At 38.9% G+C, this 14,540-nt stretch overlaps 2 protein-coding genes across 3 annotated transcripts in view; one reads left to right on the top strand and one right to left on the bottom strand.

The window, feature by feature from the left end:
* The window catches only part of LOC140172465 (uncharacterized), an 89,648-nt gene extending 83,562 nt beyond the window's left edge, over positions 1 to 6,086 (bottom strand). Inside the window, exons 1-4 of the mRNA XM_072195611.1 lie at positions 5,977 to 6,086; positions 2,758 to 2,814; positions 1,545 to 1,700; positions 943 to 1,031 (exon numbers count right to left, since the gene is read on the bottom strand). Coding sequence (XP_072051712.1) covers positions 943 to 1,031; positions 1,545 to 1,700; positions 2,758 to 2,784 — 272 coding nt within the window. The 5' untranslated portion in view covers positions 2,785 to 2,814; positions 5,977 to 6,086. The remainder of the gene's footprint in view (positions 1 to 942; positions 1,032 to 1,544; positions 1,701 to 2,757; positions 2,815 to 5,976) is intronic.
* A 260-nt stretch (positions 6,087 to 6,346) lies between these two features.
* Positions 6,347 to 14,540, top strand: part of LOC140135651 (T-cell activation inhibitor, mitochondrial-like) — a 31,348-nt gene continuing 23,154 nt past the window's right edge. For both annotated transcript variants that reach the window (XM_072157227.1, XM_072157225.1), the window contains exons 1-2: positions 6,347 to 6,654; positions 9,747 to 9,890. In XM_072157227.1, the coding sequence (XP_072013328.1) occupies positions 9,859 to 9,890 (32 nt within the window). In that variant the 5' untranslated portion in view covers positions 6,347 to 6,654; positions 9,747 to 9,858. The remainder of the gene's footprint in view (positions 6,655 to 9,746; positions 9,891 to 14,540) is intronic.

The following is a 14,540-nucleotide window of genomic DNA, read 5'->3' as shown; positions in this document are numbered from 1 at the left end:
TTATAGGATAATAGCTAGCTCTAACCCTATACGCCACTATGTGAAACGGAAAAATTTGAAAATCACTCTACGCCACTATGTGTTGCGACCGACGATGTATATTCCCCCACACAGGCCTTATATTAAGTATGCCTGAACCAGGAGCTAAAATGAGCTCCTGGTCCCAAAGATGGCTCCTGGTCCTATAGTTTGTAGTGTAAAATATTGGACACACCTGAAACCAAATCTGTGCAACCATCCATGGGGTAAAAAAAAAGCCTGGTAGCTGCTTAATATAAGCTTTGCCCCCTCCATGAGATGAATAAACATAGGAGAGTCTTCCTCCCCTCCCCACCATGAGATGAGTGAACATTTAGGCGGGTCTGCCTTCCCTCCCCTCCATGAGATAAGTGAACATAGGGGAGTCTTCCTCCCCTCCCCACCATGAGATGAGTGAACATAGGTGAGTCTGCCTTCTCTCCCCACCATGAGATGAGTGACCATAGGCGAGTCTTTTTCCTCCCCCTCCGTGAGATGAGTGACCATCTAGGCGAGTCTTCCTTCAGCCCGCCCTCTCCATGAGATAAGTGATCACAGGTCTTCCTTTTTCTGTCTCGTTTTAAGCGTACTACTTCTGAACACCAAGCATTTCACAAAACAAAATTCTCTGAGTTTTCCCTCACAAATTTCCAAAATTGTGTGAGAAATATGTTGACTTTACAGAGGTTTTATCAGGGTGTGGACTGTTTCAAATGATTACCTAGAGACAGAGAAAGGCGAATTCTTTCCCAATGTATGTACTATGAACTCAGTTTATAGCTGAATGGTTGTAGTACAGATTGGAATCATACCTTGCATGCAATACATGTGTATAAATAATTGTCTTCTTGTCTTTCCCTGTTTGAAAAGCTTTTCACTTTCTCTGATTTCCCAGAGTGACTGGGAGTGGAACTCTGTACTTACTGTGCTTGTGTTCCATGTGATGTCTGCAACATAGTCTCTATCTTTGCCCTGTACCACATACGGTCAGCGGTACGCCTAGCCAAACAATACTATGGAGGGAGAAAAATCCAAGAAGCTTAAAGTTATTTTTTTATTTCTTCCGTGGTCAAAGAGGTGAGTATCACATACACAAGCGTAAACACATCTTATATTAAGTTGGGCCAAGAGTTTTAACTAAAAACTTCTCCAAAATGGTTGAATTTGAATACAGTCCAGGTCTTGCCGTTTAGATTTTAAAGGCGAGTGGTTGAATTTCATCACTCATTTGGGTATACTATAATCAAGTAGAGCTTCGATCTTAAAATGGTATCGATGTGTTTATGATGAAATGCGCAAGGCGCACACACTAAAATTTGTAACTTTCTCCGCTTGCAGGGGCAAAGAATCCATTAAATGCTGAATTGGCTGATTCGATGGCTGATTTTGGGAGATTTGCAGCGAGTGATATTTAGTGTCTATGGCGAGTGGAAAAACGCTCGCTAGAAATCGAGTTTGGGCGAGCGGTGGTGAGCAAGAGCGATCGCTTGCCTCAAACGCCAAGGCCTGACAATCATTGAACTTACCTGGCCCCTGGTGGGTGCTACAATCTGGTCTCGCAGGGTATCATTGTAATTGCAGTATTGGTTCATCCTAGTGACTAGATTCTGGAAATCCTTTGCTTCATGTGACATGTCTGGACCAGGAATCTCTTTCACCCATAATTGATCCGGCCCCTTGGCCTGTTAAAGATGGAATACAAAACAGTTTAATCATGTTGTATATAATGTATATAGCACTATGATATCAACATTCCAAGGGCTCAAACTCAGCCCATTTGCACTCAAACTGGTCAGGTCATAACATAGCTCTTACCTGAGAGTAAAATGTGACATGATCTGGTCCATGGGGGCCAAGAGGAATTTTTGAAAATTGAGTTACTATAATTATTACCTTACACAAACATTAGATGGGCAGGAAAAACCTCCTATGTGATTTTGGGCTCTGAACAAGTTTAAAACAAAACTGCTAACAGGTTACATAGGTTTTGCTTTAAACATGTTCAGGGGCCAATAACACATGTACATGTAGGAGGTTTTTCCTGCCCAACGATGATGTGTCTTTTCTCACCTTCTTTGGATGATCCCATTACAGATCTCTTTCACAGATTGTTACGTTACCTTTTAGAAAATGAGCTTTATGGATACATTGAGATTTTCCTTCTGATTAAACCTGAATGGGTAACTCAATTTGAAATCAACAGTCCCTTTGTGGGAGATATTTTTACAATATTCAGTTTTTTATTGTCATGACTCATTTTTTCTTCCAAACATTTTATAATCAAAGCATTGACTAGCGCGGCGTTATGCGATGTTTGGGAATAGCGCATCACGCCGTGTATTATTGGCCAATTGATCGCATTGCAATTTATCACGCATGCGCATTAATCTGTGACAGGTGCATAGATTCAACTATAATAGCCCAATGCCATGTTATTTTACATGGAAAATATTCATTTTAGATCTCATATATAAATATCTAGAAAATAATAACCAATCCATTCAAGTGACTTGCTTTCAAGAGCATCTCGAGCATCTCTTATATCAACATTTTATTCATACTTGCAGGGCTTGAAATAAGGATTTCAGATCCAGGAGCAATTTTTGGTGTTTTTGTGGAAATATTGCCCCTGGTCTATACAAATACACACAGTTCTGTTTCAGAACTAGGAACATTTTGCCTTTTAGCAGGGGTAAATTTGCCCCTTGCTCTTGCTTATTTCAAGCTCTGCATACTTGCCTTTAGAATAGTGATGTTGCGCATCATTTTGACTCAAATTTGTGTAGCTGTGAAAATCTGAAAATAAAAATACAATCCAAGATTTAAAGCTGGCATACGATGCGCGATTTTGAAACAAACCCATATTTTTGAATATATATCTATATTGAAAGAATATGATACAGTACTGATAGTCGTAAGCGTGCCTATTGACAAACAACCATGCGTTTTGAAATCAAAAACTGACAAAAATTCAGATTTTATATGTGCAAAACAAAGCAAAATGACTGCTGCCTTCGTCAACACTGCAGGGTTACAGAACATTGTCGGTACTAGCACAGTCGCAGTGTAGTCTGTAGACCACTGGTAGAGGTAGTCTAAAGCAGACCTGCCTCACTGACATCTACAGAGGTCAGTGACCAGGCTATTGTGAATATAGCCTTTAGTCCCTCGGTCCATGGTCTCAAAACTATTGAACAGGTCGGAACAAAATGGCCATGTGTGGCTGTTCAAGAACTAGTGGATTCAGCCTACCATCATGGTGATTTACATGAAGTCTGCAAGGAAACTCTCCACAGAATGTCAAAGGTCATAAAACACCAATTTGGGGTCTTCCGCTCCAAAGAATATGTACCAGTACGGTACGGTACCTAAAGACCTGTGTATGAGCTGGCCTAGCATTATAATTACACAATCATAGTGTGCAGTGTGATTTTAACCCACCCTTTTTATTTTTAACCCACCCTTTTTATGAAAACACCCTTTATACTGAAAAGCCATAACCCACCCTTTTCATTTTCAGAAATTGTGTAAGTACTACGGTACTTTCATACCCCATTGGGATGAGATATTTCTGATCATGATACCTTGCATTTGCATTTGGTAAGCTTATGCCATCATTTGCGCCATCCACCGCCGGTGATGTATATGTCCACCGCTGGATCAGAATTGTGAACTCAACACGGCAGACTCCGAATCTTCTCCAATCAGGGTTCCTGCCGTATTTCTTCAGTGTCACAATTCTGTCCAGCGTGTTCTTGGTACTCCATCCCGTGCTCAAATCACGATCGGCCATGTTTGTTTTCACGCCACACCGCTGATGTAGCATCACCGTGAATTCCCTAATCGAATAACGGAACGGCCTTGTACAGTCGAAGACGTAATAAATAACTTAAATCTAGAAACACTTTACCACCGTTGTGGCGATAAGAGCAGGCGGCGTGACAACATGTGAAATTTTACGCGATAGAGGGCGGTATATATTTTTTTTTACATCCAGCTAGCGATCGACACGCTTTTTATTTTTCAGGCACGCATTTAACAATAACACGCATTAAAGTGATAGAATACCCAAACCCACGCATTTTCTATGATTCGGGAAATTCATAACCCACGCTTTCTAAAGCGTGGGTTGCACACTATGACAATACAATGTATACTATTTATATGTGCATGCCATGCACAAAAAGTTAACACTATAGATAGAAAAATTATTGAATGTGTGTACATCGACCGTGGAACATACCGTACTTTACTCAAGAAACACTAGCAACGATTTTGCTCACGGATGCCCTCACATTTGTGCTTTGCGTTATAGAGAAGGCGATCTTTTCTTTTAGACCACCCGAACTATATATGGTTAAAATTACAAATTTATCAAATTAAACTTTCGCATCAAGGTTAAACATGTTCTTAGCTATACAAACATACCTTTTACTTCGTCGAACAAGCTTCATTTTGTTCCAAAATCCATGTTTTTATCGCAATTTTTGACGTAAAAGAGCTGAATGCAAAACCGGTGATGCAAACTTCAAAACTTTCGCGTAGCACGAGCGCTCGTTTTAACGGTGATTTACGCTCGCGTATCAAGCATTTTCAAGCGCGTTTGACAGTTTTTTACTACCTGACGCAATTCTGCATTTATTCAAGATGGCGGATTTCTCAAAAAACATGAAGTATATTTCTTTAAAAAATTCAACCATTTCACAAATTCTTTGCCACTTTCCACTCATCTGATCATCTTTTTATGTGTCGGAAGTGATGCTGATTTTATAAAGGTATGTTTCTTGCTTTTCCGATAATTTTTTGATTGTTTTTTGAGACAAAAACTTCTCAGCAGAATAGCCGTTTTCATTTGTTTTCAAAAAGTTGTTTTAACCTTGTTTTTTACCCCATAATTTTCCACATTTATCGAAGCCCTGCCCTCCTTCCAATACAATAAACCTTGACTTCAAAGTGTTTGGCAACTGTTTAACCTTGATGCAAAAGTAAACCTTGATGCAAAAGTAACAATTTAGTCCCTATATATAGCGAGGGTGGTCTAAAGGAAAAGATCGCCATAGAGAATATGCTCGAACAAAAGTTACAAAAGATACTTTGCGTGGTAAAGCTGTGGATACGCAGATAACCATTTGATTTGTAACCTCGCATATATGGACGCGTCATGCGCGTAGAGTAGCGTTGCAAAGCCAATGCTTGTGACATTGTGTATCATGATTAGTCACGGAGTAACAAGCGTTGTTGAATTGTATAAATGTTCATCGCACAATGTACATGAATTAACTAGTACAAGGAACTTATACGATGTCCTCATTCACAAACTGACTGTCCTTTTTCACACAACGCAGACAAAGTAGGGCCAACTTGCCTAGAAATGGTCAAATTTTGGCAAGAAATATCTCTGTGTAATCCTATGTAAGTCCCATATCACATCGTTATCGGCGATCGAGGTGTTTTTTTTCTGAAGTTTGGTTGGTACCCACCAGCGTCATGCATGTGACGTGACACAGCTAAAATAATCGACCGGGAATCGGGGATCGTTAAAACGTCAACAAATTTCAAAACACAGAAAGCAGTAAACTTTGAGCCATACAAGTTTACGTGGTGAACTAATGAATTAACATGCTTTTATAATCTCATTTCTCATTTGTCAGACAGTGTTTGTAAAAACATGATTCATGAAAAAATTAAAATTGTTTGGCGGAAAAATTGAGAGATTGAAAATCAAATTGGCATCTCCGCAACCACATGTTGTATGAAATTAGTTTATGGCTCATCCGATTTCTTTCGTTTAGCTCTTCAATATGAGACTAAGTTGATGGGAATCAAAACAAGTTTAAAAGTCAAGTGTCGAAGCTGCAGAATTTTGATCTTTTTCGTCAACTTCAACTTCAAGCAAAAGTTTTATTTTTTCTAATAAAATGCTTATAAATCAGATATAAATTTAATCATAAGACCTACCATTAACATCTATATGAAGTTGTCATCTGTTTGTTTCAACCTACAAAGTGTAAATTATGCTTGAACCATAAATCATCAAATTATTTGTGATGTAAATAAAGTAAAGTCTGTCATTCATTCATTCAGCATGTTCAGCATGTGAATGTGATGTGAGCAATAAATCGATATGCATTCACGTGTGTGCATGCAAGGTCATGGATTTACGTGCATGTACAATTTTTATTACACAGTGCTTCCAAATCTACACACACTACAATATCGTGCGCACGTATTTGTGACATCAAAGCGTGGGGTAAGAGACTTAATAAATTCCAGGGTAAGGTCAAGGAGAGTTGAGGTCATTTTTATCACAACAACAAAATCAGGAGGTTGAAGCATGATCAATCAATTATAAAATTTCGCAGCAAGCGTCACGTCAAACTGCTTCAAACTGGCTAGTGTTTTATTATTTTACATGGATTAACTGGATATAAATTCACATCGAAGGATACTATCAAGTTTTTGTTTCTATCCTGAAATCACTGAACATTCCGCCTCGAACTTGACTCGACATTCGGAGTATTTTTGTGAACCTGAATTAAAAAGTGAAACGCGTCAAGTGAGTTCAAGTTGCAGCAGTGTGTGTATCATGTCAGTCCCGTGATGCGAGACGTAAACATAGTGTAATTTTTGCCGAGGGTGAGTAAAAAAAGAAAATTTGCATTACTGTTTTGTTCCCCAGCCCCACTGACTTCTCCTCTTCCTGTGAGGAATGAACAACTATTTTAGGGCCATGATATATCTGGTTCCATACAGCAATACGCAGTATTGCTGTCTGGTAAGCAGGTACGAATTGAGACGTTGTGAATTGAGACGTCGGAGCCGGTCAAACACAGAGGACTAGCCTACATCCCGTATCCTACTATCACTCAAACAAGCAAATCTCTTCACGAATTCACTCACCTTGCGATCCTACATCATCAGTTGAAACAAACATCTAAGTTTCCAAAAACAACTTTGTCATTCCTCAAAACTACAAGTAACTTCATTAATAAAAAATTGAAATCATACTATTACCCGTTATTGAAAATTTTGTTCGATTTATGTGAACCAAAAGAACGCACGAGTCGAGTTCAGTTTACCAAAATGGTAGCTCCTGCCTCCTGGTCACCTCAGATATGACGTCAGTATCAAGCTGCTTATTAAACCGTGGATCGGATTGGTTGAAATCAACGCCACGTTTTTGACCTTACAGGGTCAGAGATATGCATATTCATGTATGAAAACAGCGATCGCGGATATAGTATCATCACCGAGAACTGAGAATTGCGACATTTTCGATGTTTGTACCGGGAATTTCAGACACGGAGACTCAGCGGAGATTTGAAAAATTCGTCCAAAGGTAACCAAAGGGTTGGGGATCGCATTTTTAACTATCACTAAATGTTTCGGAATTGAGGTCGGCTAAAAAGTAGACAGTTTCGGGGACTGTAATTGGTGTAGATGTCACATTTTGAACAGTGAGCGATAAGTGACCAATTTCATGCTCAGCACAAGTGACTATCTTTACACAGGGTAGGGCCATGATATTTCAGGCTAAAATTCTCTCGATCGGAGTTGTTCTTGCACTTTATCCTATTTTATGTCTATCATGCTATTGTTTGTTTGTACACAAAACCTCATTCATGCATATTTGCTGTGTGGAACCAGACATAAACATCTCAAAAAAAGTAACTAACCCCCCTTAAATAATGGCCATTATTCAAAAAGGGGCTATTGTATTACAAATCTGTAAAATGCGTTGGAAGCAGAATTTATTTCTGCGCATTTTGACACCTCATTTGATACGATATCATAGAAAACAATAAAACACCGGTCAATTGACAAAAAAAAATGATTGAATGTAGTGAGGTCCAGATTTGAAAGTTGCACTTACATGCAAATTTTTACAATACAAAAACACTCAGATATCATTACACAGATTTTCTTCCATTATACTGAATACAAAATCAATACAATTTACTGCAACTTTCAAATCTTGGGTTACATTGATTTAAATGCAGCTGCCAGACGTCAATATTTAGTCAATTGCTGCAAATGTGGTGTCAAAATGTGCAGAAATAAATTCTGCTTCCAATGCATTTTACAGATTTGCAATACAATCACCCGTTTTTGAATAATGGTCATTATTTAAGGGGGGTTAGTTACTTTTTTTGAGATGTTTACATCATGTACAATACAGTAAGAACAGTAAGGCCTTTTTATTTTAATATTACTATAATCAAATTAAGTAATTCTTGGCCAAACTGGAACATGCGCGATGCATCCATATAGTGTAAAGGCGCGTGTATTCTTCTGTACCGCGCTATATTCGTGTGTGTTTATCGCAGAGCCAATAGCGTTCACAGTGTTCCAGTTTGGCCAAGAATTACTTAATTTGATTATAAGTAGTGCAAGTCAATTTTCTCAGCACAGAAAATACCAATTTGCCTTAGTTGTAGTAACTACATACATTGTACAAATTTTGAATGTTTGAGCCGTGAGCTCCAATTATTAGAACTACAATTTGCCTTGTCTTTGGCCCGGGGTCTTTGGTAATTATTTATTTAAAGTTGATTTCCCTGATAAGAAACCAAACTTTTGGAATTTTTTCATCAAGAGGTTTTTAATTTTGTTTTTTTGGGCATGTTTGTGATTTTCCCCATGCAACGGTAAGTGTCCCCTTCGTGTCCAAGGGGGCGAGATGGAATAGCCATACAATCAAAAACTTTAATAACCAACTCAAAAAAACAAACAACAAAATAGCAACAACATAAAAAAATAAAGCAGTTAGAATTCCAGATTGCTTTTTTTTAAAAACCAAATTGCATTTTTAGCTTACAAAATCATGTTTTCTTGGTGTTATGGTTTTAGGCCGAACCTACATGTTACAACTTACAAATTAGTGCATATTATTTAATTGATCAATTGATGCATGACAATAAAATTATGAAATCAATATGCTCATAAGCCTCATTTTCCAGAGCACTAGATTCCCATCCGAAAGCCATTTGAAACCAAGGGAACAGAGAGCTTTGATGGAAGCAGTGGTCATGCTGGTGTTTGCACAAAAAATAATTTAGATAAAACATTTAGATGTGAGCAAATGTGTACTGTACAACAACTGGTTTTATATGAATTTGTTTTTATATAAGATTTGCCCAGTGTGATCAGACAGGGTCTAATTCTGCATAAAACCGGGCAGCGTTATTTCTATAGATCTGCTGCGCATTCAAATTGCATTGTATTGCATCGTAATTTCATTTGTGTCTATGCTAATTATGTTTACACAACATGAACTCACGTGTTTTCAAGCAAATTCGCCGATAATAGGTGATCAAAAGCGATCGGAATGTTACAAAAGTACAGATCGCATTCAGCTTACTTCATATGAGATGATCTTGGGAAAAATACGGCATAATTTGTCTTGGTGTTTGCGGAATGCCATGCAGTAAAATATTAATACGTTGCGGCAATTCATGATTGACAACTAACAATCGGCTTGTCCTTCGTATCCTCCACTGTCAATTTCTTATCCACTCACTAATCCTCACAAAAGCTTTGTGTTGATTACGTAATGTGTGGAGGCAAATTGCAATAAGTACAATGAAATAATGAGTAGGGCGGGCTCCGAGGCGGGTTTCTTCTTCATCTTACGTAACAGTATTGTTCTCCAAAAAAACCCGGAAGCTTGTCGTTTGGAGCTCTAGCTAAGTGTGATACATGTATATTGTACAATTTATTCTTTTCAGAATTGTGTATCAAATAGGAACACTGTAGACCATTAGCAAAGACTTATTGCCAGCTGCCATTTTAATTACCCTAGCTACCTTTCCAACCAACCTAAAGTACACTACCTCTCAGATGTGGAAAGGGGCCATCTCATCACTTCTCAGGTAAGTCCCCGGTTCTGATATCTGACTGCAATCAATCCTTGGTTCCAGGATCATGCATAGGCAAAAAAAGTGTGCACGTATTATAGCTAGTCCTGCCAGCAAGACTTCAGTCTTTATCATAAACTTAATGACATCTACTGACCTGAAGTCTTGCAGCGGTACATCGGGATGCACTGTACGTTTAAGGGGGTACTACACCCCTGCCCAATTTTGTGCCTATTTTTGCATTTTTCTAAAAAATTATAGAGCATTGGTGACAAGTAAGATATGTATATTATAGGGGCAAGGACTACAACTGCTACACTGGAAATTTTATTTTTGCACAGACAATAGTTTTGGAGTTACAGTCAAAAATGAGGGAAAACCAATATTTGATCAATAAATCAATAACTACTTGCCTTTAGTTGCTGAATTTTCAGTGCAGTAGTTGTAGTCCTTGCCCCTATAATATACATATCTTACTTGTCACTAATGCGCTATAATTTTTGAGAAAAACGCAAAAATAAGCAAAAAATTGGCTAGGGGTGTAGTACCACCTTAAGAAATCCAAACTTCAACCATCAAGAAATATACCTTGTATTTGTCAGTTTTACCTCAGAGATGCAGTAGACCCTCTCTACACAGTGTAGAAACATCACAAGTAGAATGTTGCTCAATATGATAAATCCAAATCATGATAATCAAGACATTTTGCAGAGCAATATTTTGACCACTTTTGCACTAAGTAAATTACTCCCATGAAGATTGCAGGTTTTGCCAACCCTGGGAATTTTGAACCCACCCAAAAGATGAGATCAATGTTGATCAATTACCTCAACTTTGGGAGTATAGACTAGTACAGTGGGATTAAAATCATCCAAGCACGCCCAAACCCTGGTACAATGGGATTAAAATCATCAGTGCATGCCCAAACTGTCCTTGAGAGAGTTCCTCAGCTGCATCCTTAGAGCCCAAAATGAGCCCACATATTGTGATGTTTCTTATTTGTGGAAAAGATAATAATAGAGTGAACTGTAACTCTAGGTACGACGAATTACAGTTACTGTAACTAGTATTATAGCCTGTGTGTTGATACCATACTCAATCAGTGAATATAAGCACGTATACATATGGAAGGAAGCATACAGGGTTGGTAACATCAGTACATGCAGGACCGTGACACTCTGGCGCTTGTTGGAAGACAGGAGTACAGCAGACAGTAGTCCGAATAATCAGACCCAGAACAAAATATTAATTTCTGACATGATCGTGTTCTGGGTCTGAACTGTTTCCATTCGAAATCTTGATGCCAAATTGGACAAAAGAAGCACATGGTCCTACTTCACAGTTTTTTAATCCCCTATTCAGGGGTCGCGCTAACTCTGCGTTTCTGGCAGTACAAGCGCATATTTTGAAGTTTGGCGCATATATTCATTTTTGCATACCAGTTCAGGGGTTTTCATGCGCGCAGAAAAATGAAAACATGTGAAAGAAAATAAAAGCTTCGATCTCCAATATTTACGGCCCGTCCAGAAATTATGTAACATAAAATGCAATGTAACATAAATGTTCAAGTGAAGTCGCCATGGCATTGTAACATAAATTAAAAATAGAAATAAAATACACACCGTCGGCATATTTACACAGATTGCGATATTGTCTAGATCGAATCACTGTTATTGCAGTACTGAATGATGACACGTACGTGAGTTGGTAATTTCTAATTCTAGGGATCGGAAAGAAATGCTTGGCAGGTGGTGTGTAGAGATATGTCATCGGTGAAATACTGACTTAATGATATCGGCCGTAGAAGAAAAAAAATGACAAAAATTTGCCCTTGAATTATGTTTTATAAAATATAGTCAAAATACTCCAGGAATTCAGTAAATATCATGATATTTGACCTAAACTTGAACTCATTTGCAATGAAATGTCATTTTTTATTGAATAAAGCATAGCTTCCATGTGCTTGCAATGGTGTTGAATTCTGCACTTTGCCGACATGGCCGAAGTTGAACTGCGTTTTATGGAATTCGGCGAACTTTTATGGCATAAAGGAACACTTTTATTAAAGTACACTGCTTGGGAACTTTCTTAAAAAGTGCGATAGTTGGTTAATAGCGAGAATCGCGGCATGAAAAGCGTGAGATTGTGTTTTTGCGGGCCTTGCTTAACTATGGTACAGGTAACACATCATTTTTCATTGTAACCAAAATCACAAAATCTGATACTGATATATTAAAGCGGTACATTCAATACTTGACAGATTAGAGAACCCCTCATTTTAGGATTTGAGCGCATATTTTAACACTTTCAGGGGTTCAGGGTTCTGAGAACCCTGGTTTTAAAACCTAGTGCTACCCCTGCCCCTATTCATGTTGCGTGAATCACTCTATTGTGGACCATCCTTTTGATACCGGTACTTGAGTATTTGGACAAGCGAAACAGTTTAGGCCCTTTGTCTACCTCTCTGTTTGTAAACAAACAAGGAGGTCGAAATTGTCCTCCTCGGCGAATACGAAAGGCAGCGTAATAGTACGGCACTAAGCAGACAGTAGTATGTACAATTGTGATTTCCGTATATAATTATAGTTTTGAGAACGTAGACTCGACCAAAGTGTGTACTTCATTACAGAACTGCTACGATTAAAACCAGATCTAGGATGGGTTTTTAACCATTACAAACATGACAAACCGAGAATGTTTTATTGGAATATGTTTTCTGTTATCGAGTGGTCATAAAATGCCCTGAGATTACATAAACATGGTATTAAATGAGTAAATCAACCGAGGACTTCGTTAGAGACTTCGTTAAGATTACGTCATTGCCAGAGCTTGTTTTATTTTTCATTAGAATGATTGACAGCGGTTGGCGGACTTATACTCTTTGTTTTGTGAGCGGTACAAAAATGTGATTTCACGATAAATTAATAAATTACGATTCAAACCGTCTCTTCCTCAGACCTCTATGTAGGACTCTATGGTCTCTACTCATTACACAATCGTAGTAAGACTTGGCCGGCGACGACGCTTGTGAATTGCCTGTCTTCAACTGTGGTATAGCATGGTACCGTATAGGCAGTTTGTACAGAGTGTCGCTTCTCTATCTTTTTTTTCTCGGGTACATGTGTATGGGTCCATTACCAGTGGCGATGTGGCGTGTGCACATTTAAGGGGATGGGCCCTGGTGGGGCACTCACTGTGACCCCCTTTTTTGTTTTACTGAACTCCCTCTCAATGACCCCCTTTTTTGTTTTCATGTCACCAAAAGACACCCTTCTGATAATCTCTCACTGATTTACCTTTTTTTTTTTCAAATTAAAAATTTTTTTGTATCAACTTAATATCTTGACCCAAAATTGTTCCTATTCTCACTGAATGACCCCATTTTTGGTCAGATTTTATTCCCCAGTCTCACAGAAAGACACATTTTTAGGACCTTCTTGACTGAAAGACCCCTTTTTTCTGTGTCAAGGCTCTAGTTTTGAACTGCTGTCCGCACATCCCCGTCACTTCCAAAGTAGAGTCCCCCCCCCAGATGACCGGATGGGACCACCTGTCCACTTTCGTTTTGTCAATCAGTCGGGGGGGGGGGGATGTACCCATTCAGGGAAATGCAGCCTAGTCGTGGACATTTATGTAGCTACATGTACAATGTATATGCATTGGCAATGCATTGTATAAATGTTGAATAATGTGTTTAAAATTTTGTGTTCCATGTTGGATGTAATGTTGTTAAAATGCAATATACCGCAGCAATTTGGTGAGAAGTAGTGAATCCATTTTTGTCTCGCCTGATAAGGCAGGAGACTATATAATCACTTTTCCGTGCAGATGTGTGTATGTGCGTTTGTAAATGCCTCCAACTGTGGAGGTGTGTGTGTCTTGTCACATTCACACTGTGGAGTCTGCTAACAACCGTGGAGCTCCACAGTTGAAGATAAGCTCAAAAATGGGGTTTTTGGGCCATAGAGGGGGTATACCACCTGTCATTTTCTGATTAGAGCAACCTCCACAGTATGGCGGTTGCTGTGAGATTGGTGTAAAAAAATCTCCCCAGTTTGAATGTGGGTGTGTGAATCTCCCCAGTTGGAATATACACACACCTCCACACTTGGCGGCATTTACAAGAGGGGGTGTGTGTGTATGTGACAAATTTGGTCACCAGGGGTCAAAGTAGTAAAAACAATCGTATGGGCACGAAACTTGGTGGGTACAGTCAACATTTTAAGCCAAATTTTTGGAAGGTCATTTTGAGGTCACCAGGGGTCATTTGAGGTCAAATTAGTAAAAACAGTCGTATGGGCATGAAACTTGGTGGGTACAGTCAACATTTTAAGCCTAATTTTTGGAAGGTCATTTCCAGGTCACCAGGGGTCATCTGAGGTCAAATTAGTAAAGACTGTTGCATGGGCATGACACTTGGTGGGTACAGTCACCATCAGCCAGATAATCGTGCCCAGCCGATAACCGCCAAATTCATTTACCTCTACCAAAAGTAATTGAAAAAGCAGGTGGTCGCAAAAGCAGGCGAGACTCGTGGTTCGAGAACCGCCTTGTTTAAAATGGGGTCATAGTACCGGTACAGGTTACAATTTTAGTGGGTAAAACCTGGGAATAAAACCTAAACAGGTACAGCGCTGTACTTGCCCAATGCTGAAAAACAACCCT

The sequence above is a fragment of the Amphiura filiformis genome, chromosome 16, assembly GCF_039555335.1.
Source record: "Amphiura filiformis chromosome 16, Afil_fr2py, whole genome shotgun sequence".
Taxonomy (NCBI): domain Eukaryota; kingdom Metazoa; phylum Echinodermata; class Ophiuroidea; order Amphilepidida; family Amphiuridae; genus Amphiura; species Amphiura filiformis.
The sequence above is the reverse complement of the archived record's forward strand: the minus strand, read 5'-3'. Positions and strand labels throughout refer to the sequence as shown.